The following is a 26,266-nucleotide window of genomic DNA, read 5'->3' on the forward strand; positions in this document are numbered from 1 at the left end:
AAAAATAAACAAGCCAATCCTTGTGTATAGGAAAATGTTGGTATTTAATGTTGGGAAATTATTTTTTATACCCTTCTTAAACCCTTTTGCCAAAGCTGATAAAACATAGAATTGAAATAGTCTAATACGATTGGCCCATAATAAAATCTCCTCACAAAATGCACAAATCCACGTCATCTTATTGTCTATAGGTAACTCTCTTTTATTCTCTCTATCACTAGCATCCCATCTTCTCATTTTATCATAATTTAAAAACCATCAATGAAAAATAATAATAATAATAGCACATAAAAATATTTTCCAAACAACAAACTGACCTTGGATATTCCAACAGCCAAATGGACCCACATCTCTTCACGGCATCCGGGAGAGCAACAGTAGCACTTTATATAAGGCGCCCAGAGTTTCCATTTCGTCATGGTTTAGTTATAGGAAGCTAGATCCATACGTTGAGATGATAAAATTCCAAGCAAACCATCCCATCTCAAACATTATCCAAAAACTGATCTACAAAATCTGTGGTGCTGAAAAAGAAGGCGTCACCACAGTAACATTTGCTACCAACAGTCAACAAGCATCCTCCAAAACGAGTTTTACAGCTCACAGAAAGAAGCGTACACCTACATTTGTCATAAACAAGCAAAACTTTACAACTGCAAGGGTTTACAGTAATAATTTCATCTCTTTCTCTTAGCTCCAGGTTTCTCCGAGGAACCAGAACCACCTCGCCCTCTGCCCGCTGGTTTTTTTTCAGTAGATGCAGACCCACCTTTTCCTCTTCCTGTAGGGGTCTTCTTAGACTTTGAACTTTCCTTTCTGCACTTCAGTTCCACCTCTACTTGGATTCCTGTTCAGTTCAGCATAGTTTATATGAGCTCATCAATCCGATTTCTAGGCTATACACAATTTAATAGAGCATTCCTTTCACAGTTAACTGGATTTTGGATTTAATCAATTGTCGATTCAAAAACCAACTTGAGTATTAAGATAACAAATCGAATTTCAGATTAGCTTTCCAACATGATAAAAGAATGCATGAGAAAATATCACACCTTTTGAATTTAAACTCTGAAGCTCAGACTGCAGCTTCTCGCCATTACCAGTTCCTTCTGCCACAAGAAAGGAAAAACTAAGTCCAAGAACTGAGACCAAATATCTAAACGTTCTATCCAGATGTTGCAATTGAAGAACAATTATTCCACAAGTATATCTTTTTGGATATAGACTCACCATGCCTTAAAAAAAAAAGGTGCAGTGCATTGGTATTGATCAATAATCTCCTATCTTTATGTACTCCATGCTTTGCACAGTCAAAATTGTTGAGAGGTAATAGAATACGTAATTGAAACACAGATATAATATATCAGACTGTAAGTTAAACAAGGCAACCTAGTCAATGGCTTTTCCCACTGTGCTTAGTATCCCTAATTCTACCAGGCTTAATTGTCATCCCTAATCCCTGAGAATATCTCTGTTGCTAAAATGTTTGAAAATCTCATGTTATAAGGAAAACAGATCCTAGTCCTTGCTCACAAAGCATATCTCTAGTCACTGAAAAATACACAAGCCACACAAGCAGATCTATAGTGAGTGTTGTGCACGTGCACCTGCCATGTTTTTTTTTTGGGGGGGAGATGGAGAGGAAAGTTGAAGGATAACTATCATTGGATGGTCTATGATATTTTCAAAAAAATAACATTTACCCATATCATCTGTGTCAGATGAGTTTTCTTCTTCACTTTCAGCCACCGCGTCACCATTTTCCTCTCTTAGACCATCATCAGAAGGTTCTAGAATAGCTGCAACACGCTTCTTAGGGGCCTTCTTCTTTCCAGGAAGTGTGACTAAATCTGCAGCTCGTACCATCCTTGATTTTCTTTCTTCTTTATATGCTCTTGTCAGAGCCGCTTTGACAGTTGATGGTATGCCGTCCAATGGATTCCCATGCCCCTGATACACAAAGCAACAATAAGATAATCTGAGAGTATGAAAATAGAGGAGACATCAATGATGTATACAAAATAGGGCCACCTGAAATTTTGATAACTCCACAATGGTATCCATATCCTCCTGACTTATTGAGTATACATTCATGAACTCCACAACCTTCTCAACAGCTTCATCCTGGTTAACAGTTCATGCAAAAAAAAAGAAAATGTCAACATACATAAAACATCTCTCTCTTCAAATTATCTTCAGAAATCAAAGGTCAAAGGAATTCTCAATGAAATTCGAAACTTGGGACAATAAGGCACTCGCTCAAGTGAATTGATGAAGTGAGAATCAACTTCTAAAATCACGCAACCAGACAATTCAACTATTTATAAAAGAGGTGATTATTATCAGGTCATGATGCTGCAAACTCTTCAGCTTTCCTGTATGGGCCTTTCGCAACTATTTGGTGTAAATAGCACACAACAGCACACACACACACACTTTAGAGAGGAACTAAAAAGAAAAAGTAAAAGACCTTGTCCAAGGCCCTGCACAATTACACAGTAATCCAATGAACATTAATTTAACCAGCATTCTTCCAAAGCCTCTGTCCCTTAGCTTCAGTGCCAAAGTCAATACCCCCATTGCTTTGACTTTGAACAAGGCAAGTAAATTATGACCTGGGAGGAACTTAAAAAGAAGGCTTTTGGTTTTCGCACCCTGCTATAGTACTTGCAGCTATTCAAATACCATATTATGAATTATCTCTTCCCTTTTCTTTACTAGAAAATCAGAACTATGGCATGTACCCCTACCAGTTTGTTTTAAGAAATTGGACAAGTGAATCTGATCTTAGACCCAGGCAAGCACACTGCTTGCATTTGGCTATGCTGACCAGCTCCACACAAAAAAAATAGCAATAACGTCAAACCTTAGGCAGCACCCGAAGAGGATCTGTCAATTGTTTCAGAAGAACTGTAAGGTAGTCAAGTCGAAGTGTCTCCCTGCAGGAATGGAAATGAAAGAATGATCACACAGCTTCCAAAGGAGACTGAATAGAGATAAATCACCCAATTGAAATTCTAGATTTCGAATTGGCAGTGCAAGAAGTAGGCATAGTAACACGGCAACAGAAAGTAGCCTTCTCCATCACTTAAATTATTTTAAAAGTGATTAAATATTCACTGAAGTTCAATCAAGCCAGTGCATTCATATATGTGCACATGCATAGGCTATAAATTGATATATAAGAATCAGCAATGTATTACTTCGAAACAAATGAATGATAAAAGCAGGTATAGAAACAGTTACCTCCCCATATTAGATTCACGAGAAGCAAGGAGATGAACATGCAGATCCTCCAAAAGCCTCGAATTTTTGCCCGCTGTTGAATTCTTTCCCAGCCACCCACCAAATCTATTAAAATTCCGTTCACCCTGAAAATGAGAATCCATAAAATAAACAATTGAGGTACTAAGAATATAAACATTCTATATACAACTAAGTTATCAACTCCAACTAACAAGCGTGAGAAGGGTAGGCTCTCCAGAACCTTCACCAGACAGAAAAATCCATATAGCATATCCTCAAATAAAAGAATGAGGCAATAACACCAAAAAAAGAGCGGTAGTTGTACACGGTGAAACAGAAAAGAAATAGAAACAATTCTACAAAACTTTAGTCCAACCTAAATCAAGTGACAAGCTCACCAAACTAAGCTCATTAGTGCAGGCATAAAATAATTGGTTGTCGAAAAATGATGCAATGATTATTACAAACAATTTTTTTTATCAGACTTCTAGGCAAGATGAAGTTAAAAATTGACTCATTCAAATAAAAAATAAATAAACATGAAGACTAATTGGATTCTGTGCAAGACGAAAATCCCATAAAGACAAAAGTGAAAGCAAATGAAGGAAAAGAAAAAAGAAGAGAAAATAAATGATCCTCTGATCTGACAATAGATGTGACTTGGCTAATAATGAGAGTGGAGGCCTGTAGCCAACTGCTTTTGGAAAGCAAGAATAAAAGTTGTATTGATACCAAATCAGGCTATCTGTTTGATTTTCTCAACATAATCTCTGCTTGGCAGTTTGAATCTTTAACAGACATGAGGCATAATGGAGGGGAGTTTTAGGCTTTTTAGATGGTTTGTAGCATAGCACAACTTAATCTATTCATCTAAATTTGTTGCAAAATAAGCATACATCGAAACCAACTACTAGCTAAAAATCTTTCCATTTGATGTAACTTCACCAGAGATGGCAAAGCATGTCAAGCTTCAAGAGACATTCATTACCTGTTCAAGTGTCTCCCTTGATCCATGCAACAATGCAGCACTGGTTACAAACCAAAATAGAGAATCGCAATTAGAGAGCAAGAAAAACACATGAAGAACTCTTGATGTTTCCAGAGCAATATGGTGATACATACGGAATGATACAGGATGACAGAGAACCAGTTTGAGAGAGCTGCCACTGTCGATATCTTCGGATCTGCACATTTATTATATCTCCATCGGCAATAGACTCAGCAGCACGTGCAATCAAGCTCATACGTTTCATCCCATTGTCATCTTTACCAATTGAACTTGGCCTATAATTAATGTAGTTTTCCTGCCAAATTACAGAATCAGCTTCCTGCGGATAATTTATGATACATGGACTGCTTTTTGCAATGGTGAAAAACTCTTGAGCTTTTACACAGAAGACAAGTTTCTCCATTGAACCTGTTTTGCTTTCTTTCAATATGATTGAATTGAGGTTTGGGCTATGTTACATAACAATGCCCTCCATTTGAGAAAATTGAAATGCTATCATGTAAATCCATTCATCTTTTTTTATGTTGTCCAGCAGATGTAGATGTAGAACCGCCTCTTTGCCCTTTATGAGGAGAAATGGACGATTTTGAGTAAAGTGAGAATTTTTAATTATGCCACTTGTTTTTTTAGAGAGAGCATATTGAGGGTTGGTGTCCAATAAGTGACATTCCACAAAAAAGAGAGCCTAACGGCAATTTTCCATTTTTCACAAGCTCATTACCACCAACTGCCTGTTTCCTGCTATCTATTTTCTCCCCTTCAGCTTTAAGTATAACATACTTCACATACTTAAGAACAGGACAAACCAGTGACCTGGGGACTGAACATGAAACAAATGCCTAGAACATAAACAGTGTGGAACAGGAACAAGAGCAGGGAACAACACTTAACATAATGACTTGGATCACTCGAGTAATCTCCGGTATTGTCACATAATTTTTCATATTCAACTTGGGTTTCAAAACACAATATGAAAAATATTTATAAAGCTGCATAGAAAAATTATTAAAATTTTGCAGCGGTATCTTAGGAAATAATTAAGAAATTTCAACACGCTAGCCAGAAAATTTCTAACTACTATCAACAGAGAAATATCATGGTGTTTTTCTCCAAAATACCAATGGCTAAATTTTGAAAAGAAACTACTTAGTCAATTGAAGAATACTTTCAGCTAAAAATACTGGCTCAGCAGGATTCTGCTGACTGCTGGAAAGGCTAAGATCCATGCCACCCTAACAACATTATCATAGGACTTTCATCACAAGTAAAAATTGGGGTAAAGAAAGCACTCCTTATTTTGAAGTTGGCATGCTCTGTGGTTTAAAGCAAACCCAGAAATGTTCAGTAACCACCTTCAGAATCTAAAATTCTCATGGAATTAAAAAAAAAAAAAATGAGAAAAAAAACCTGTATAAGAAGAGGGACCAAGTCAGGATCACTCATACTGAGGTCAATCCGCTCATCCATTCTCAGCTTTCCTCCACTAAAGCCAAACAGCCTAACACCAAAGATGACAATGAGAAGCATACTGGAAGAATAAAATCCGTAATCATACAAAGACAGAAACAAAATGAAATAAAAGATCAGCATTCATTGAGCACATTTTTTCATTCTTATTCTAAGAGCAAGAAGGAGAAAAAGAAAGCTTGGCTGCAGGTGCTATCATCCATTCACTTGAGTCAGAAGGAGAAAGAAACAAGAAGAAAAAATTAAAAAGGGAAAGATTGGAGTGGAGAACAGATCATGCAACATAAATAACTCATCTATAAAAGTCGAATCACAGATTTTCAAACATAGGTTTACCTTTCTTTTATTGATAAATGGTTCATTATCTTTTGCATTAGCAAGCAATAACCTGTTCCATGCCTACAGGACTGATCTGACAATATTAGATCATGATTTACACAAGAAACAACCTGGCACCCCTTCTCATAGAAGCTGGGAACCTCAAATATTATGAATTACAATATGCTTGTTTCCACAATTAAAAAAAAATCACAAAGGACACGGCATGATTTCTTTTTCCTAGAATCCAGTTTAGAGTTGTTCCAAGTTAAGACATCATGACTTTAAATAGACAGCATCTAAAACAGCATTGAAGAGGTAAGAATTGGATCATCAAGTCATACTTATCCACAGCGGTGAATGGTGAAATATCTTCATCTTTTGCACTTCCTTGAAGGCGCTGTCTTACATCATCATAATTAATGACTGACATTGAGAGGCTCATATATTGTAATTGGTTTAATGCCATGCGCATATCTCCATTCACCCTTTCTGCAAGCTCCTCAAGTGCAATCTGCAAGGTTATTAGCCACCATTTAGTGCCCGACAAAATGCAAATGTAAGAAACAGGTGACTAACCAAGTATGGGACCTTTACCAAAGGTGTGGCTTGCAGGGGTATGCATTCCAGTACAGAAGAAAACTCTTGCAATAATCTCTTAAAATTCTTTTTTGGCTATTGTGGAGGGAGCACAATAGGGTAGCTTTTAAGGAGGTGGTGTTACCTCCATATTTTAGAATTTAATTAAACCTTCACTTTTTGTACAGGAAGAAATCATTTTTGTTGATGTGCTTTCTGTTACAGATTTGTAGATGCCCTGGGATTCTTGCAACCGGTTGGTGCCTTTCATTAGGAAAAGTATAGAACCAGCTTTAGAATTTCAAACACTGACCATTTTCATTAAGACTCCTATTCTCAGTAAGTGCAACGTCCAAAATAAATAATTTGGAAGCTTCAAATTCGGTGAGAAGAGCACAATACAGATGAACTACCAAAGGATGTTCACACCAAACCAATTTAAGAGAGCAAAAATTTTGAACAAGACAATCATTTACCTCATTAACTTGAAGGCCTTCTGCATTTGCAACTTGAGTTAACCTCTTTGCCATCTACAAAACACGAAAATCACTGTTAATAACAAATTATTCCATTGCAATTGTCCCAAAGATTAAAGTATAACCCTATAATCAACACATAGCTGAGAGTACAAAAAATTTATATTGCGCTAAGCACATTAGGGGCAACAACTTCCTGTGTCACAGTCACACAGAAGAGCGCACACCATGCACAAATGCATACACTAATTCTTGTAGCACAAAGTGGAAATGCATGATTTAGCACAATTATTCCCCTCTCTCACTAAATTACAACATATTCCATTATGTTCCGAAGGAATATTGTTACTTGCTTTTTAAAAACATTTGAACAAATGCACAGGTGCTAATATACATGCACAATGCACAAACATGAAGAAAAAAATGTGACTCCATGAAATCAGAGGCACGTTGTAGTGGAAACTAGAGATCACTTGAAGACCAGATTATGCTAAGCATATTTATGAATAAATTTGAATTTTCACTTACAGAAAATGTGTTGTTTGCCAAGCAACATTCTCCATAGCATAACCATATAGGTAGCAAATGATACCATCAACTATAATATCTAGCATTGAGCAAAACTAGGGGGCATTGTCTTGAGGAATGATTAAATCCTTGGAGTGCAGTGTGCAGTTTCAAGTTGTGGTATAGCCTGCTTTTATGTAAATTCCATAGGTTTAGAACATGCACATCTCCACACAAATCCTCCTACAACACTGCTCGGACACAAAAAGAGCTGAGTACAATTTTTCTGACAAATGGTTCTTGACTGTCATGAAAACCTTATTTAAGTATTGACCTGCTAAAAGAGAAAGTAATGGCATCTAGTACAACTCCTTTATCATAAGAAAATGATGACACTAGCATATAAACTTGAACACAAAAGTAAATCAAGCCTGTCCTTGATGTATTTACATTGAAATTGAAAGAAATGAACCAAAAAAATTATATATTGAAACCAAGAGACACAGAAAGAACAAAAAAAAGGACCTGTTGTTTTGTAGGCTTCCGGAAACTGAGAAGCAAGCAATAGTTCACAAGACTTTTTAGCTTCTGACTATAACGGTCATTACAGATGCAGATGATAGGAATTTTGGAAATCTTTATACTAGCAATAAGATCAGCAACTCCACCTCTATCCCCAGCAGACATTCCATCTACCTCATCCATGATCAAAACTGTTTTCAGATGCTTTGACCTGCAATTGATGATCGATCAATGGGTAAAAGTTTAACTGCATTTTTCACAATGTTAAGTAAACAATAATAATTAATCAACCTATCCATCTCAAAACCCAGAGCTTCATTGCTGATAAGTTCCTTTATGCAATTTGCATTGCTTCCACTGATTCCTTTAAAAATCTTGGCATCTGCCTTCCCACGATTGTCACTGGCATTTACCTGAATGGTAAATACTAAGCAAATAAGTGGGAGACAGACAATGAAAAAACCATAAGCAATAAGCACTGATTAATACAGACACTTCCATAGTTCAACAAATTTGCATAGAAAGTATGCCACCTCGATTGCCTGGAAACCGAGCATTTTAGAGACCAGCTTTGCTGATGTTGTTTTCCCTATTCCAGGTGGTCCACTCAATAGAACAGCTTTTTTTGCGGTAGAATCGTTTTGTTTTTTGCCCTTTCCCTTGTTTCCAGTGTCATGGAACTGCTCATTCCAGTTCTTCAACCAATTATGGAGCTGAGTAACCTGAAGAGGAACACATTGTGAAATCTTAATTCTTTTCCTTCTAAAGAATAAATAAAGATAATATCAAATTTCAAAAGCAGAAAAAGTCACTGGAAGACAACAACTAATGCACGTACCAGTGATGGATTTCCTATCATCTCATTTGGAACCTTTGGCCTATATTTTTCTGTCCATATTAGGGATGAGCGTTGTATAGCTTGATCTTTCTGCTTTGCTTGCTGGGAACCTGCACCCAAATCTTTGTGGGTTGCATTTGACATCAAAGAGCTACCTGCAGAATAAACAGCTTTTTTACATTTAAAAAAATTTTAAATTTCAAAACAAATGATGCAACAATAAAACAAACTCACAGTGTAATACATTATTTTCTCACTAAAGAATGAAGCCATGATACTTGTATTAAAAAATATAAAATAATTATTACAAACATAAAGATACTGGAAGCATACTCTTCAAGTCTGCTTTCTGAGGACTTTTCTTTGGCAGAGATGTGACTTTCTCCACAGACACCTTTGAGTCTTCTCGTGCCGGGGCTTTTGAATTCTTTGAGGAGAGGATCTTATCAAACAGCCCATCCTCGGTAAGAAAAGGTGTGCTGCATGAAGAAATAGTATTAATAAAATAAAAGCAATAACAAACTTGAATATAAATACATGTGTGGATCTGAGGTAGCCTACCCAAGTTCTTTGGCTTTTGAAGATTTCCGTCCCTCAATATCCTCATCACATAAAAGATAACTCTGCAAACAGACATTGTATTAATCAAATACCAACACTGCCACATGAATCCAAGAAACAACAGGATAGAAATGTGGATGACCGTTTTCTTGCTGACAGATCCAGTAACACGACCTCCATGCCTTTTAATCAAGTCTTCTGCCTCTTCTCTTTCCAAACTGTAAGCATGGTCCAAATTCAAAACATGGTTAGTTTTATCACATGGAAATGACACTGCAACAGGCATTGTCAAAGCAGCAAAAAAGTGCAACATATAAGACAACCTCCAAATTATCTTAACATGCACAAACAGAAAATATATCAATATTCTTCTATATAACCAAGTACAATACATTTATCCACAAGCAGAAATACCTGTCAAGCGTTCCACTAATCACAAAAGTTAAACCAGCTAAACAATTAGGAGCACCTTCAGGGACTTCCTGATGCCAACATTCAGATTTGATGTTAACATAAAATATCTACTAATTGGTTTAACTAATTGAATCAGACAAATCCGGTTTTCCATTTACCTTTTCTCCTTTGTGTGGAGGATCTTTCTTCTCACCAAAGTTCATAAATCCTCCCCGTCCACCACCTCTGCCCCTTCCACCAGATGGTGCCCCAGACACACCCCTACCACCACGACCTCTGCCACCAGATTTCAGAGGAGATTCAGTATCCTTCACATCATCTTCATCACTTTCGTTAACATGTACAGGTTTCTGAGCAATTCCCCTGCCTGAACTGCTCTTCAATTTCTTACTAGGAGAAGCATCATTCTTCTTCTTGGGCAAGGAAAAATCATCATCTTCTTCTTCATCATCAACTTTGTGAACCTTTTTAGAAGGTGGGGGTTTCACAGATTGGACACCATCATTTTGAGCTTTCCTCTTAGCAGGAAGATCCTCTATTTCTTTATCCTCTTTTTGCTTCTGTTTATTTGCCGCAAAATACTTGCTATTTTTCCTCCTTCCTGAACCTTCTTGTCCTCCACACACCTAATTATACCCCAAAAAAATAAATAAACCACATATCAACAACTCCCCTTTCTTATTAGAGAAGCAAAGAAATAAAAGAACTTAAAAAAAAAATACTATTTCTAAATATCCAATATTCTAGTTCAAAATACTTTCTCCAGAAAACATAACCTAACACAACCATTCAGCTTAATCACTCTCTATTAGACAGTAATAACAATAAAAGAAAATCACAGCAACAAAACATCCTAATAACCGAGTCCGAAATACTGTTTTCCTCAACTTCCCAAAGTTAAATTCTGCATTTTTCTTTTTCTTTGCAAAACAAATGAGGCCCATTAGCCATCAGCATGCCAAATCTTTTTATTCCAATCTTCAATCTTTATACCCTAAAACCATGACATGAAACATGCATCCCATAAAAAATTAAGGTACAGTCAATCAACCAAGCAAGCATTTATCAAAACATAACATCCAGGCGGTAAATTGCCTACAGGTGTTTCGGTCTTCGGCTCAGTTGGAGGAGGTTTCTTCTCAGCATTGGTAGCAGCATTGTCATTGCCTTTATCGTGTGCCTTCATAAACCATTTTCGAATATCTCGTTGCTACAAAAAAAGAAAAAATTAAAAATAAGAAACTTTATTAAACCTAATAATCATAAATAATAACAAAAGAAAACCCTAACTCACCATTTTAAAACTGAAATCTGTACAAAAATCACGACGTGATTAATTGACGCAATCTGGAGAGAAAGATTAAAATTAGTGAATAAACTTGTGAATTAAATAATTCGAGAAAAACTTGGGTTTAGGGTTTATCGGTGGAAGTTAGAAAGAAAGAAGATGAACCCTTTTCAGGGCTCTGTTTTTGGCGTCAGAGACCGAAACGTTTCGGCTCTCTGAGGTTTCCAGCGAAAGAAACGAACGTGCGAGCGGAGGGAGAGTGTAGGTATTAGTTTTGTTTCTGGTGTAATTTTGTGCGCCCTGGAAGCTAAACGATGGACGAGAGTTTGCTATGCAAGCTATTTGACCCGTGTCACATATTTTATTTTATTTTTATAAAAGAAATTTGACATGCATGTTTTTTTTTATCATATATTTGTAAAAACAAATTATAAGTGTAAATTTAAAAATTTATATATATATATAATTAAAAAAAAATAAGAATTATATATGTAAAAAAAAGTTTAAGATATTAAGATAATAAAAATGGAAAACAAATAAACTTGTATAGATTAAAATATTTGATATTCCAACACGGACCTTTTATTTAGTTGTGTTGAATAATTTTATTTATCAAAATTAATTTTTTATTCAATTAAATGATAATAAAACTATATGCACGTGAAATTTATTAAATAAAATAAAAATAAAAAAATATTATGTAAGGTTATACATATTACAAATATTATCCAAAAAAATTATTTTTTTATTCATAAAAAACATAAAAACATTATAGATAAATTTAAATAATTTCTTCAAAAATTAAACACATACAAAATAATTTAAAAAATAATTGTCATTTAAAATATGTTATATAAACAAAATAAAAGAGAAAATTGATATTAATTTAAATACAAAAAAAAATTTAAAAAAATTTAAAAAAGTATTAATTTTTTTAATTAATACTTTTTTATATTTTTTTTCAAAATATATATATAAAAATAAGATCAAACGTTGTTGGGTCTGATTCATTTTTTAAGGTCCAATCGTCTAATTTTGCCTAGATTTTAGTCATTGTGGTGGCCAAGAAACTAGGATTTATGGGTTTTTTTAATCCAAAAAGCCATGTTTTTACCCAAAACACCCTAGAAACATATTAATTTATCCACAGTCTCAAAAAACATCCCAAAACCCAAAAACAAAAATATTCTCGAGCTTATATTTGTGTTTGTGGGCACTTTTAATGTAAAAAAAAAGGCACATAATATGAAAATTCACTCATCAAATGAAATTATTTGAAATAAAAGCCAACTATTTTGGTGATCAAAATCAATGTCAATGATATTTTTTCTCTCTGCCGCTGGAATTCAACAATCTCCAAGAACCAAAAAATAAGAAAATAAACTTTTTATATCAAAATTGATTTGAAAAAAATATTAAGAGACCAAACATGTATAATTTTTAAAGTGTGAGGACTAAATTAAACTTATTGTGGAAACTTTGAAAACATCACCTATTTATGGTGTCTTTTCTAGTTTGGTTCTCTGTTTTAATTTTGTTTATAATCAACAAATTTAATTAAATTGCCCTTGAATTTAACTAAAAAAAGATGCAATTGCACAAAAAATAGTTTAAGAACAAATTTGAAGAAAAAAAAAGCAAAATCTTGAATAGCATGTTCGTAGTAAAATATGAAAGGGTAAACAATGTATTTTGTATAGTAAAATAGCCATGCTTTTTAGATTTTTAACAATGGTATGGTATAATGGTGTAGTAGCTTTGTTTCTATTATTGCTACCGAGGGATGTTTGAGAGTGTAGTAACAGTTGTTTTTCCAAGTGTTTTTCACTCATAAATACATTAAAATAATATTTTTATTTTTTTATTAAAATTTATTTTTTTATATCAGTATATCAAAATAATCCAAACATATATAAAAAATTAATTTTAAATAAAAATAAATAAATTTTAACCAATTTTTATTTGAACCGCAATCTCAAATAAGAGCTTAATTTGTTGTTTTTTAGGTGAAATCTAACTGTTTAAATCAAATTAAAACACAAAACATCAGCACCAAAATCTTATGAAAAATTTATCTATTTTTATTAACAATATTGTTTTTTAATATATAAATCCAAGATAACCAAACAAATTATTCACAAGAATTTCAATAATTTAAACCATATAGTGAAAAAAGTTATATCTAGAGGCGAAACTCATGTTTTCTTATTGAATTATTTTTTATTAAAACACATTTTTTTAAGCAAAAACTTATTATAATATAAAAAAAAGTTTCAAACAAAAGTAAAAAAATATTTTTATAATCTTTATGTGACTATATAAAAAACATCCATGAAAACCATATAAAAATTAACAATCAAAAGACTATTTAATTCCCTTGAATATTAATGTATAATGTTTTTACCATTTTTTCTATATTAGGCTGATATATAATTGATAAAAAACAATGGTTTCAAATATAAGCATAAAATATCTAATTTCATTTTAAAAAAATGACATAATTAAATAATTTATCAAATAGCATTGCAATTATTAATTTTAATAAAAACTCCCTTTTAAATAATAAAAAAACCTGATGAGCCTTCTCAAGCATCTAGCTTAAAAGAGGAAAGAGTAGACGCGTGGAGGCCTAAATTATTAGTATATAATAGATTAATTAGTATATTGGTCCGCGCTCCGTATTGGATCAATACTATTTTTTTTCAAATGTCAAAAAACTATTAAGATTATAGAAAATGTTTTAAGCTATTTGAGTCTAGCGGCAAAGCAAAACTCAAAAGCCTTAGGTCTGGCAGTCATGCCAGACCCAATAGACTTGGGCGCCTTGAGTTTGGCGGTCATGTCAAACTCAAGCGTCTTGGATCTAATATTCATGTCTAATTAATTTTTTTATATATATAATTTACTTTTTATAAAAAAAAAACATCTAAACTAAATAGAAATTTCAAATATATATTTTTTATTTTTTATATAAAAATATTTAATTTACCCTTGAAGTAGAAATACTAATCATTATTTTTTTATATTTTTTCTATTATATATATATATATATATATATATTAAACTACCCTTAAATATTCTAAACAAAAATGCTAATTAATGTTTTTTAATTTTTTCTAAACAATATTATATTTCTATAATTTTTTCTTTGAAAGAATAGGGATTGATATTGGCAAAAAACCGACCTTCTTTTTCATGTTTACAATTCAAATTGCATTGCACTTTGATTCCTGTAACTTTTTACATTTATATTTCAATAACAAAACTTCACATGCTTTGCATTTGAGAGAATGTTATCAAGAGAGAGAGTTCTTAGAAAATCAAATTTCAGGAACAATAGCCCTGATTTTAATGTTTACAAACTCTTTTTTAAGAGAATAAAGAACTTAATAAAGGTAATTTTTACCTTTAATGATCCTGATTGAGATTTAAAAAAATTTATTTGATTTGTTTTTGAGTTTTCATGCCAATAAAATTATGTTTTGTTGTTGAAAATAAAATTTTAAAAGTATATTTTTTTCTCATGTTTTTAGGGGAAAAAAAGTTGAAATTATAGTTTCTAGAGTTCAAAAACTTTAACCTGATTTCCCATCATCTCCAGAGATTGTCGCAATAGGTGACATTTTGTCCATTACCTTTCAAATTTTTTTAGGTCTAAGCTCCAAACTCCAATGCTGAGGCACAACGAGGCCATCCTACCATGTCCAGGGCTGCGTAGGCCATCTTACCGAGTCCGAACACGCCAGACTTAATTCTCTAGGCCCTCCTTATTTTTTTTTTATATTTAAATAAAATCGAGAAATAATTATAATGATACTAAAAAATTATTCTATTATGCCATGCTCTTTGAATAAGATTTTAGCTTTTTATAGTAATAGTTGTCTTTTTTATAATTACATTATGTAATATAATAAAAGGAATCAGTGTCCCTGTTACTGTTTACATAGACACAAAGCACTGTGAATTGGAGCAGTGTAATGACAGTCCAGTCCTTGACACAAAGAGTTGCAAGGGCAACAGGTGAGGGATGAAGTTGTCTTTTCGCTATGGTGCATTTGGCATTGAAGAGAAAATGGTCAGCATAAGTTTTGGTAGGGCTGCAGGCCATGAGAGTGGACACCTAGTTCTTAGGCTGCCCGGTTGGCTACGGCAGCCCAAACGCCACATGGCTCTTGGGCAAACCCGAGCTCCACATGGCGCATGGGCAACCCTACCCTTGCTTAGGCCAGACCCACGCGTCACCTGGTGCTTGGGTCTTGGCAAAAGACTTGATTGTCTTTGGCAGACCCGGAGATGGCCCTGGTGGCGTCCACGCCCAACCCTAAGGTGGGTTTGGATACGTCCACGCCTAACTTGGGGCACCCAGCCACGCCCACACCCAAGTTGGGTCTGGTTAAGGTGGGCTTGGATACGTCCACGCCTAACTTGGGGCACCCAGCCACGCCCACACCCAAGTTGGGTCTGGTTGGTCCACGCCCATCCTCAAGTTGGGTTTGGATGCGTGCTTGCCCAAACCCGAGCATCCACGCCCAACCCAAAGGTGGGCGAGGAGGCGTCCATGCCTAACCCCAAGTTGGGTCTGGACGCGTCCGCACCCAACCACATGTGTTAATATAATAATGTGTTTTATAAGTATTATTTTTTCTCTTATAATTCAAAGTGTTCATATAAAAAATAGTATTATTTGTGTTATAAATATTATTATTTTTATTATAACTCAAAGTATTGATATAAAAATATTATTATTTGTGTGTTAATCATCATTGAAATTCTTAATACAATTATTTATGTTATAAATATTATTATTTTTATTATAATTAATAGTGTGAATATTAAAAATATTATCATTTGTGTTATAAATATTATTATTATTATTATTATTATTATTGATATTATTAATAATTTTTTTAAAAAAATATTATTAATATTAAAAAAATTTATTTGTGTTATAATTATTTTTATTTTTATTATGATTAAAATTATTAATATTAAAAATAGTATTATTATCTTTATTTTTCTTATGATTAAGAGTATTAATATTACAAAGAGTATTATTTGTGTTATAATATTTTTTTTATTATGATTAAAAGTATTAATATTAAAAATAGTATTATTTGTGTTATAATTATTTTTATTTTTATTATAATTAAAAGTCTAGACGCGTCTACATCCAACCCGAATTTGGGCCTGGATGCATCCACGCGCAACCCCAAGGTGGGCGTGGAAGCGCCCACGCCCAAGTTGGGGCACCCAGCCACGCCCACACCCAAGTTGGGCTGGACGCGTCCACATCCAACCCGAATTTGGGCCTAGATGCATCCACGCGCAACCCCAAGGTGGGCGTGGAAGCGCCCACGCCCAAGTTGGGGCACCCAGCCACGCCCACACCCAAGTTGGGCTGGACGCATCCACGCCCAACCCCAAGTTGGGGCTGGACGCGTGCTCGTCTAGACCCAAGTTGGATGTGGACGCATCCACGCCCAACCCCAAGGTGGGCGTGAAGGTTCCACGCCCAACCCCAAGGTGGGTCTGGACAAGTCCACGCCCACTCCAGGTGGGCTTTGACACGTTTATGCCCAACTTGGGGCACCAAGCCACACCCACACCTAAGTTGGGTCTGAACGCGTCCGCGCCCAACCACTTGTGTTAATATAATAATGTGTTTTATAAGTATTATTTTTTCTCTTATAATTCAAAGTGTTCATATAAAAAATAGTATTATTTGTGTTATAAATATTATTATTTTTATTATAACTCAAAGTATTGATATAAAAATATTATTATTTGTGTTGTAATCATCATTGAAATTCTTAATACAATTACTTATGTTATAAATATTATTATTTTTATTATAATTAATAGTGTGAATATTAAAAATATTATCATTTGTGTTATAAATATTATTATTATTATTATTATTATTATTATTGATATTATCAATAAATTTGAAAAAACATATTATTAATATTTTAAAAAAATTATTTTTGTTATAATTATTTTTATTTTTATTATGATTAAATGTATTAATATTAAAAATAGTATTATTGTTTTTATTTTTCTTATGATTAAGAGTATTAATATTACAAAGATTATTATTTGTGTTATAATTTTTTTTATTTTTATTATGATTAAAAGTATTAATATTAAAAATAATATCATTTGTGTTATAATTATTTTTATTTTTATTATAATTAAAAGTCTAGGCGCGTCCACGCCCAACTCGAAATTGAGCCTGGACGCGTCCACGCGCAACCCCAAGGTGGGCGTGGAAGCATCCACGCCCAACCCCAAGGTGGGCGTTGACAACTTGGGGCACCCAGCCATGCCCACATCCAAGTTGGGCTGGACGCGTCCACGCCCAACCCCAAGTTGGGGCTAGACGTGTGCTCGCCCCAACACCAAGTTAGGCGTGGACGCGTACTTGCCCAACCCCAAGCGTGGAGGATCCACGCCCAGCCTCAAGGTGGGTCTGGATGAATCCACGCCCAACCCTAAGGTGGGCTTGGACATGTCTACGCCCAACTTGGAGCACCTAACCACGCCTACACCCAAGTTGGGTCTAGACGCGTCCACGCCCACACCCAAGTTGGGGTTGGACGTGTCTATGCCTAATCCCAAGTTGGGTCTGAACGCGTGCTCGCCCACACTCGAGTTGGGCGTGGACGCGACCCCAAGATAGGCGATGAGGCGTCCACGCCCACCCCCAAGTTGGGCCTGGACATGTCCGCGCCCACCCACATGTGTTAATATAATAATGTGTGTTATAAATATTATTTTTTCTCTTATAATTCAAAATATTCAGATAAAAAATAGTATTATTTGTGTTATAAATATTATTATTTTTATTATAACTCAAAATATTGATATAAAAAATATAATTACGTGTTATAATCATCCTTGAAATTCTTAATATAATTATTTATGTTATAAATATAATTATTTTTATTATAAATCTAAATATTCATATAAAAATAGTATTATTTGTGTTATAAATATTTTTTTATTATAATTAATTTTATTAATAAAATAATTAATAAATTTGAATAAACAATTATTATTAATATTAAAAAAAATTATTATAAATATTTATAGTTTTTATAAAAATAAAAAGTGAGTCAGCATAGCGCGCGGTTATCAACTAGTATGATCTAATATGAAATGTTACGCACCTCTTCTTCATTACCAAACCATTCATCCTCTACTTTGATAACATTCCAACCATAGAGACGAAGTAGGAGGCTTGCTTCGTTTCTCGATATAGAGAGCACAGTTGAGATTCTTGTGATATCAGCCTCCTGACGTTGCCTAATGATCTCTGGTTCCTTGCATCTTTGCTGGCTCCGACATGCCAAGAAATCCTCACCACCACCATCATCGTAGCCAGTATCCATATCACCATTGTTGTTGTCATCATATATAGTTGTTGTAGTCATCGTAATCACCATCACCATCATCATCGTAGTATCCATCCTCCTCGTAGCCATTATATGATGTATCATGAAGATCCATGGCTAAACTTTAGAGCTTTGCAAAAAACCCTAAATCTGGTTTTTGGGTTTCTTGTGTTAAGATGGAGAGAAAAACTTTTGAAGATTTTCTGCCGAGCTTTTTCTCTCCTTGTTTTCCTGCTCAAGGAGAGATATCGGCAGGAACTTCTTCTTCTTGTTTTTTTGATAATAATCAAGTGTGTTAAAAGTATACATATATAGAAGATGACCCTTTAAGTATCAGCAGGAACTAATAATAAATATTAGGGGCAAAGTCCGTTTTGGCTATGGATACAGGTTAGCAAAGGAAAACGTATCTGACAATGATATATAACAGCTAGGTGGGAAACTCTCCTTGTTCTAGTCGGATATTGATTGATGTGCTTCTGTAATTCCTTCTCTTTTGTGGAAAGGAAGATCCTTTGCCAAAACGGTAAAACAGAGCAAAATTGTTTGCCCTAGACCTGCTAGCTTGGGCTTGCAAGCAGCTTGCAGCTACAGACGGATTACTTGTAACGATCCACAACACGCCATTACACTTAAACTCTGTTTTGTTGGTTTTTTTTTTTTTTTTTTTTTTTTTTTTTTATCGTTAATAATAATTTAAAAGGGCTGGCCCCATAATTTTTAAAAAACTTATATTATAACTTAGATTAATCTAAATTAAAAAAAATTATTTAATTGACTTAATAAAAATTTAGATTAACCCAATAACTCACACAAGAGTTATTTAATTAATTAAGTATTATAAAATGTATCAATTTAAAACATTGTAATTTTCCAAATTATTGTCATTGATTTTTCTTAAATTAAACCAAATCTCACCTAAATTATTGTCAATGCTACTACATTGCAGGAATTTCAGGCAACAAATATGACACGAATCAATGGTTAGCAGGAGTTTTGTGTTATATTCATAAATTCGTGACCCGTATCATTTCCCAAATCAAAATAAATAAAAGAGCTTCCTCCAAAAAGTCCTTGCAGTTCTAGTCAGGGCACATCAAGAAAATTTATTAAAAAAACATGGCTAATTAATACAGCTTATTGAATCTCAGCAAACTATTTATGAGGATAACCATTTGTTGCGAACAACATTCTTCCTCAAGCCAAGTTGTAAACTCCGACAAAAGGCATCAAAACACTCCCCATCCACAGTTTCCCATCTTTCTCTTCCACTTCACTGATTGCTTTAACAACCTTTCCCTGACTGTCCTCCAATATCTGCAAGAGCTTACCTTCTGGGCTGTATTTGACAACTAGACCATGGGGCCAGCCCCCTATTTGAAGCAGGTATTGAATCTTCATTGGAATTGGGAGCTTAAGCAGGAATGTCCTTAGATTTGGGTATTGTGCGTTTATGTGAGTGTAAAAGCTCCGACGACAATGGATTGCTACCCAAAAGTTACCTTCTTCATTTGTTCTGACATTGTCAGGAAATCCAGGTATGATGGCTAAAACTTCTGAAGTTCCCGCTTTCTCACCTTTCAGCCAGTACTTGCGTAATCTGCATTCACACTTCAAAAGTAAGAAACAAGACACAGCAGAAAAGTGGAACAAAATCCACACTTGCTCCTGACTGATTACGGACTTCACAGATGGCCATAAACATTTCATAATGACCTGGCACACAGCAGAAGATTTTTATTTTTAATTTTCACTTTGGAATCCTAAAATAATGTTACTGCCATGCTGAAAGTATATTTCCATAAAAATAGACTCCTTCTTTCTTAACTTTTAAAGGGGTGTTTGAGAGTTTAGTTGAGGTTACTTTTTAAATTATTTTTTGCTTGAAAATGCATAAAAATAATGTATTTTTTTCATTTTTTAAAAATCCAAAAACACTAAAAAAATAATTTGAAGCAAAAAAACAAATTCAAATTTTGACAAAAAGCAGGTTTCACCTCAAGCCAAACATCTTCTAAGTTGGGAAGACACTCATTTCAAACGAAAAACTTTGATGATAAAGTACAGCAAATTAAGATGTAAATTCTTCCAAACACTACTGCAGTGTCCATTGAAGTTAATATTATTCAAATAACGCAAAATAGGGTGCCTTCTTTTCTAGAAGTCAATAGCAATATGAAACAGGTTTTTGGCCACAATGGTTCTTAGATGTTTTTCTTGACTGTGTCTCTGTGTAACCTTCATTGTATGCAAGTCTAAATCAACAAGCGAAATTCGTGCTCTGTCTACTACACTTAAAGCTCAGGTCATGGGTGATGCACATACATAGCATCCTGGTAAAGGCAAGGGCAGAACTAAAAACTTTTGTTTTCAGAAGGGCACAAGGTAATATTTGATGTTTCTACTGAACCAAATCCATAGTGAAGATGCATATTAGTATACATTTTTGTGTTAATATATAGAGTGTAGTTCAACTAGTGTAGAAACAATCAACATTGACACATGCATATGTGCAAACATGATGAATCTATCATACAAGATAATCACGAAGTAGGCAATAGTTGTTAAGGTTGCGAGACTTAAAAGATTTCAAGCAAACATGATTTCTGTTCAGTTAGTTAATTGATAATTCAACCATAGTTTAAGTGTATAATATAAATCTCAAAATTGACATAGCATTGATCCATCAGTCCAAATGACTCTTTCATTCATTTTCATTGGTGGGGACCGGTGACAAGTTTTAGGGGTCACCTCTAGAAGCTTTATATAGTGTAACAATTTTCTATCAGTCAGTTTGGATAATACAATGATGGATACCAGACAATATTCTAACAAGTAGTTTGGATATCATAAAAATGATACCAAACAAAGGTTTTAGTATTTTATAATGACAAGGATGAAAAGAGAAGCAAGACTCACCTGCCTATGGATCCTTCACAGAACACGAAGAAGGACCCATCCTTGCTTAGGGACACACCATTTGGAAATTGAAGATTCCTCACAAGGACAGTGGTTTCTTTGGTAGTTGGATTGTACTTTAGAACCCTCCCACTGTTCTCCCCAGAGAAAACCAACTGCATGAAGTTCCTGAAAGATAATGGTGTTAAAATCCATGCATACAAACCTCACAGTGACATTTAGCAAAAGAGAAAATAAAACTGCTTCAAGAGAAAGCATTGCTGGAAATAGAGTGTCCCCATTTGCTAATCGTTCTACTGTTTCCTCTAGTGATCCTAGCTCTGGTAGTTCATCTGTTCAATATTTTCATTGTCATCAGAGCAAAGTTCTATTCTTTTACAGTATATAATTGTATTCTTTTTTCCCTTTGAAAGCTTTAGGGGTGGAGTTTGCATCTCTGCAGGTTCAAGTTCAATAGTTTTTGCTAGGAACCATAGTACAATTTTAGCTGCAATGTTGATTGTACTAGCGTGAAAAGCAAAAGAGTACACAAGTATACCTTGGGAAGAACTCAAATTTCCCAGTGCTTTTGAAAGGACAACACAAGAAATTCAATTTGGAAGCTTTTATAGCAAGTTACTCTGTATAGTACTAGAGATTGAAGCAATTTTCTCAACCAACAGAAATCAGGTTCCACTGATAGTTTATAATATTTTAGCCATGCATTTAGTTAGTTAAAACTTCACCACACAACAATTTGACTGCAGAGAAAACATGAAACAGGGTATTACAAATTCAAAATCCTTAGAAGTACCACTTATTTCACTTGTCAAAACCTGACCGATCAATCAATCAATCAATAAATGGATGTCTGGACTTGTGTTTGAGCATGCATTTGCAAGTATATAACTATATATCAACACACAATCACATAATACAACTGCTCTTGACAGTGACTTCCAGTTGATTGTCGCAGAAGAGAAAACTGAAAATGGACCTCAAGTTGCTTATGGAAAAACAGCAGGAAGTTTCGGTTAGGCACGTGTACAGGAATGACAATCATTCATTGACTGTCTTTCCAACTTGGGTGTGAACATGGAGCAGGTAAATCACCCATCTTGCCCACCCTCAGCAGGGCTTTGGCCTCCTTTATTGAGATAGCCACCCCTAGAGCTTATATAATTTAGTTTATTGTGTTCCTGGTTCTTTTGCCCCTTATATTACTACCAATAAAAAAAAAGGGGAAGAAATAAAGAAGAAGAAGAAGGAAGAAAAACCACACAATCACAGATATGGACATGCTCTACTTTCAATAAACCAGACACTCCTCTTTTGAGAAGATGATATATTCTTCTCAACTGCATTGTTCTCTTTGCGTTCCAGCTCAAATGGCATTTTCAATGTCTCTTCAAGGGAAACATTTTAACGCATTTGAAAAGGCAACAAGAGAAATCCTGAATATCACATTTCATGTGCTAAAGGTTGGATACAATAAATGCTCCTATAATTGTTAAATATATGTCCTCAGCATTCTGTTCCACACAGAAGGGGAAAAAAAGAAACACTTCTCTAAATGAATGGTTAGTAAAAATGAAGTGCTATCAACAACCAACCTCCTCTGATATGTTGTACTGCTATCTGTGAAGTAAATGTTTCCTTCATCATCAATGTCTAGATCATTGGTAAACCGCAGAGGGATCCCTTCTGCCTCATTTGAAAGTGATGTTGCTAACCCACCTTCTGGCCCCACTTTCATCAGCCCAAAATATGCATCTGCTATGTATAAATCACCAGTTTTCTTGTCAAATCGGAGCCCCAAAGGTCTGCCACAAATGTGCTCATTCTTCAAATAACTCAAAGGCGACGGTTGAGGATTACATATTTCTGATCTGAACCCCACATGAAAGATTAAAAAACAAGATATAAGTTAAAAGTAAAATTCAAAAGATAACCAGGCGAAACCTAAAACAGGTAGCGAAAGCTAAAAACTGGTATAACTGGATAATAGTTAAATAGATGGTTGATGAGAACAGATTGAGGCATCATATGACAAATTTCAGGTCTGTATTTGCATCGCTTGAACACACCGCTAGTTAGTTCAATTACAGACAATAGATTGAACTTGAGGGACATGAAATTCGCAAGAGCTTAAATAAATCAGACACGTAATTCATTGACTCTAATTGTGTTTGTATATTATTTTCATTCTTTCTCTGATTGCACCTTCCGCATGTCTGAATGAAGCAAAAATTATATCAAATAACATTAGCAAAAGCTCAACAATCTCAAACTGGATGGCATTTCACATTTTTATCTGTCACACTAATGGTAATTTAAAACTATCATGATACTCCTATTATTCCAAGAAAAACTCAAAATTCTGCAAGAGCAGTGAAAAAGAACACCCAAAGCCCCGATCACAACACTCGCCATCCTTGAGGGACTCAACCTCAAAATTCAGAAACAGAACAAGAAAAAAGCTAAAACCCATCAAGAAAACTAGCTCGTCACCTTTTCCAAGCAGGATAATAACAGAAAAACAAGAAAATAAAAGGCTGAGAAAGCTGACCTATTGCTTGAAGTGTAAGCAAAATCAGTCCATTTTTGGCCATCATAAAAGAGAATTCTACCGTCGGCAACACCAGTGTAAGGACCACGACCAAGAGGGTCAAAAGCCATGCTTTCAGGGCCTTGAATTTGATTCAAGAACTTGATTTCTGATCTTTGGAGTAAGTTTTCTTCATCCTTCTCTTTGGGGAGTATTGACCAAGGAGGCATTTCAACTTTGTATGACTTGAAGTCTGGGAATCCTGAGATTGCACTCTGCTTCCATGGGTCTATGCCACAGTACAGAGTTAGAAGGAGAAAGAGTCCAGCAAGAATTCCGGTTGGCGTCATTGCCGAATTCTTCACTTGTCGGCTGGAGAGAAGGAGGGAGGGAGGGAGGGCATGGGGAGTTGGGTTTTAATTAAGTGTAAAGTTGGGCAGAGTAGGGAGTCGGACAGTGGTAGGTGGTTCCCATGCCTGCCTTCTATCTAGATTTTTGTTTGTCAGATTACAAAGTGACTATTGAAGTTTGGAATTGTAGTCAGTTTGGTCCCTAAGTTAATTTTAATTTTATGAAATCACAATCTAAATTAATTTAATATAAGAACCTCCTCCCTCTTCCAGATTTTTTCATTTGATTAGGAGTAGGTGGCGATCAATGGTTAGGTGAAGAACGATCTTCCATGGTTAGGTGAAGAAGGATTTCCATCACGGGTTCAATTTCATTACGGCAGATATAGTTGATCTGTCGGTCGTTAATCCCCGGACGACTTGTCAATTTGAGATTTAATTTAGGATGGTTCTTTTTTTTATACTGCTTTGAAAGTTTACACCGTCAAATAATTATTTCTTTTTATTTTTTATTCAAAATAATAAAATTTTATTGAGAAATCAAATAAATTTAGGTTTTGCAAGTTGATTTCTCCGATCCATAGACATCAAATAGTTTTATCCTATTTGTCTCATCCCGGAGAGGGGACGTCGCTCTGCACGTATCCCTTGCATTCGTTGACTTCAAGGCGGTGGCAGAAGCTGCACATAAATTTCTCAGCTCAATTTTTTTAAAAAAATAATAATTAAAAGATTACTTAATTAAACTTGTTTGTTTTTATATTTTACTTTTTTTTAATTTTTAGTTTGAATTAATATTATTTTAGTATTTTAAAATTATTTTGATGCGCTGATATCAAAAAATAATTTTTTTAAAATAAAAAAATATATGATTTTAATATATTTTCAAGTGAAAAATACTTTAAAAAGCAACCGCAATCACACTCCAAACGTAATTAAACTTTAAGCGAATTGAATTATGACACAACACAAAATATTCTGTATTTTTTTTTTTATGAAGAATGAAAAATAGAAAATAATTCAATAATTGTAAAACCTCTCCTGAGGTTTGGAGATTTTCTATTTAATTAAAAGCTACATTTGTATCGGTTACTTGAATTAAGGGTTTAGAAAAATAATTAAATAACTTCACAAATCTCAAGAAACTTTTTAAGTAATAATCCCCTTTAAATCTTCAATTCAATTCTATACAAATGAATTCCTATTGGGTTTTTTAAGGACAAACCCAGAGGCCTAGAATTGTACCAAGATCGAAAATTCATAGAGCAAATTACATATTTTTTTATGTTAGGGGTTAAATTGATACAATTCTTAAAGTTTGGAGGGGTTCTTGTAGTTTATCCTCTTCGTCATCTGTGGGACTCTGAAAATATGACTTGTAATTGTTCGCTTTCGTAGTGTGGGTAGCGGGCCCCTAAGGCAGAACATTAATTAAGGCTTCCAGAAGTTTTGAAGAGTTAGTTTGGACCTTTGGTACCGATTATTTTTAAAAAAAAATTTATTTAAAATAATATTATTTTAATTATTTTAAAATTTATTTTTAAATATTAGTATATAAAAATAATCTAAAAATATATAAAAATTAATTTTAAATAAAAAAACTCCTTTTTTAAAATTCTTGAAAGCACTTTAATAAAAATGACTAACCATGTAACTGAAATTATATCAAAAGCTTTTTTTTAATATTTAAATATAATTTAACAAAAAACAATTATACTCGAAATAAATTGATTCAAAGTTAGAAATTATTAATAATTTATTAAATACTTAATTTAATAATTAATTAATTTCTTTCAATGTTCCATGTGATCCATTTTTTTTTTTTTTTCATTTTGGTAAGCAAGATTTAAG

General features: G+C 34.1%; 2 protein-coding genes across 3 annotated transcripts; both read right to left on the reverse strand.

Moving 5' to 3' along the window:
• Positions 1 to 463: 463 nt before the first annotated feature.
• Positions 464 to 11,562, reverse strand: LOC7486662 (replication factor C subunit 1). 2 transcript variants are annotated; one of them, XM_024585659.2, is made up of 23 exons: positions 11,391 to 11,562; positions 11,232 to 11,284; positions 11,037 to 11,147; positions 10,096 to 10,563; positions 9,938 to 10,005; positions 9,666 to 9,741; positions 9,524 to 9,585; positions 9,296 to 9,441; positions 8,963 to 9,117; positions 8,658 to 8,846; positions 8,416 to 8,537; positions 8,128 to 8,335; positions 7,096 to 7,149; positions 6,385 to 6,554; positions 5,663 to 5,753; positions 4,369 to 4,550; positions 4,235 to 4,274; positions 3,247 to 3,371; positions 2,867 to 2,939; positions 2,032 to 2,124; positions 1,704 to 1,950; positions 1,053 to 1,109; positions 464 to 847 (listed from the first exon to the last, which is right to left on the reverse strand). In XM_024585659.2, the coding sequence occupies exons 2-23, from the start codon at positions 11,232 to 11,234 to the stop codon at positions 678 to 680; spliced, it is 2,910 nt and encodes a 969-aa protein (XP_024441427.2). In that variant the 5' UTR covers positions 11,235 to 11,284; positions 11,391 to 11,562; the 3' UTR covers positions 464 to 677. The 2 variants fall into 2 exon arrangements, with proteins under 2 accessions (XP_024441427.2, XP_024441424.2); XM_024585656.2 differs by having other exon boundaries at positions 11,232 to 11,562.
• An 8,087-nt stretch (positions 11,563 to 19,649) lies between these two features.
• Positions 19,650 to 24,510, reverse strand: LOC7472994 (protein STRICTOSIDINE SYNTHASE-LIKE 3). Its single transcript, XM_002298122.4, has 4 exons — positions 24,087 to 24,510; positions 23,131 to 23,406; positions 21,539 to 21,706; positions 19,650 to 20,219 (listed from the first exon to the last, which is right to left on the reverse strand). The coding sequence occupies exons 1-4, from the start codon at positions 24,413 to 24,415 to the stop codon at positions 19,817 to 19,819; spliced, it is 1,176 nt and encodes a 391-aa protein (XP_002298158.4). The 5' UTR covers positions 24,416 to 24,510; the 3' UTR covers positions 19,650 to 19,816.
• Between the last annotated feature and the right edge of the window lie 1,756 nt (positions 24,511 to 26,266).

Source organism: Populus trichocarpa, chromosome 1, assembly GCF_000002775.5.
Source record: "Populus trichocarpa isolate Nisqually-1 chromosome 1, P.trichocarpa_v4.1, whole genome shotgun sequence".
Lineage (NCBI taxonomy): Eukaryota > Viridiplantae > Streptophyta > Magnoliopsida > Malpighiales > Salicaceae > Populus > Populus trichocarpa.

Bases quoted from the DNA above. Each gene is read 5' to 3' on its own strand.
- LOC7486662 (XM_024585659.2), bottom strand. The intron at 3,372-4,234 runs GTAATGAATGTC...TCTCATTTTCAG, and splicing joins CAAGGGAGACACTTGAACAG to GGTGAACGGAATTTTAATAG. The intron at 1,951-2,031 runs GTGGCCCTATTT...TTTGTGTATCAG, and splicing joins TGGAGTTATCAAAATTTCAG to GGGCATGGGAATCCATTGGA.
- LOC7472994 (XM_002298122.4), bottom strand. From the start codon at position 24,415: ATGACGCCAACCGGAATTCTTGCTGGACTCTTTCTCCTTCTAACTCTG. The intron at 21,707-23,130 runs GTTGGTTGTTGA...ATTATCTTTCAG, and splicing joins AGTACAACATATCAGAGGAG to GAACTTCATGCAGTTGGTTT. The intron at 20,220-21,538 runs GTGAGTCTTGCT...GTGTGAATGCAG, and splicing joins TGTGAAGGATCCATAGGCAG to ATTACGCAAGTACTGGCTGA.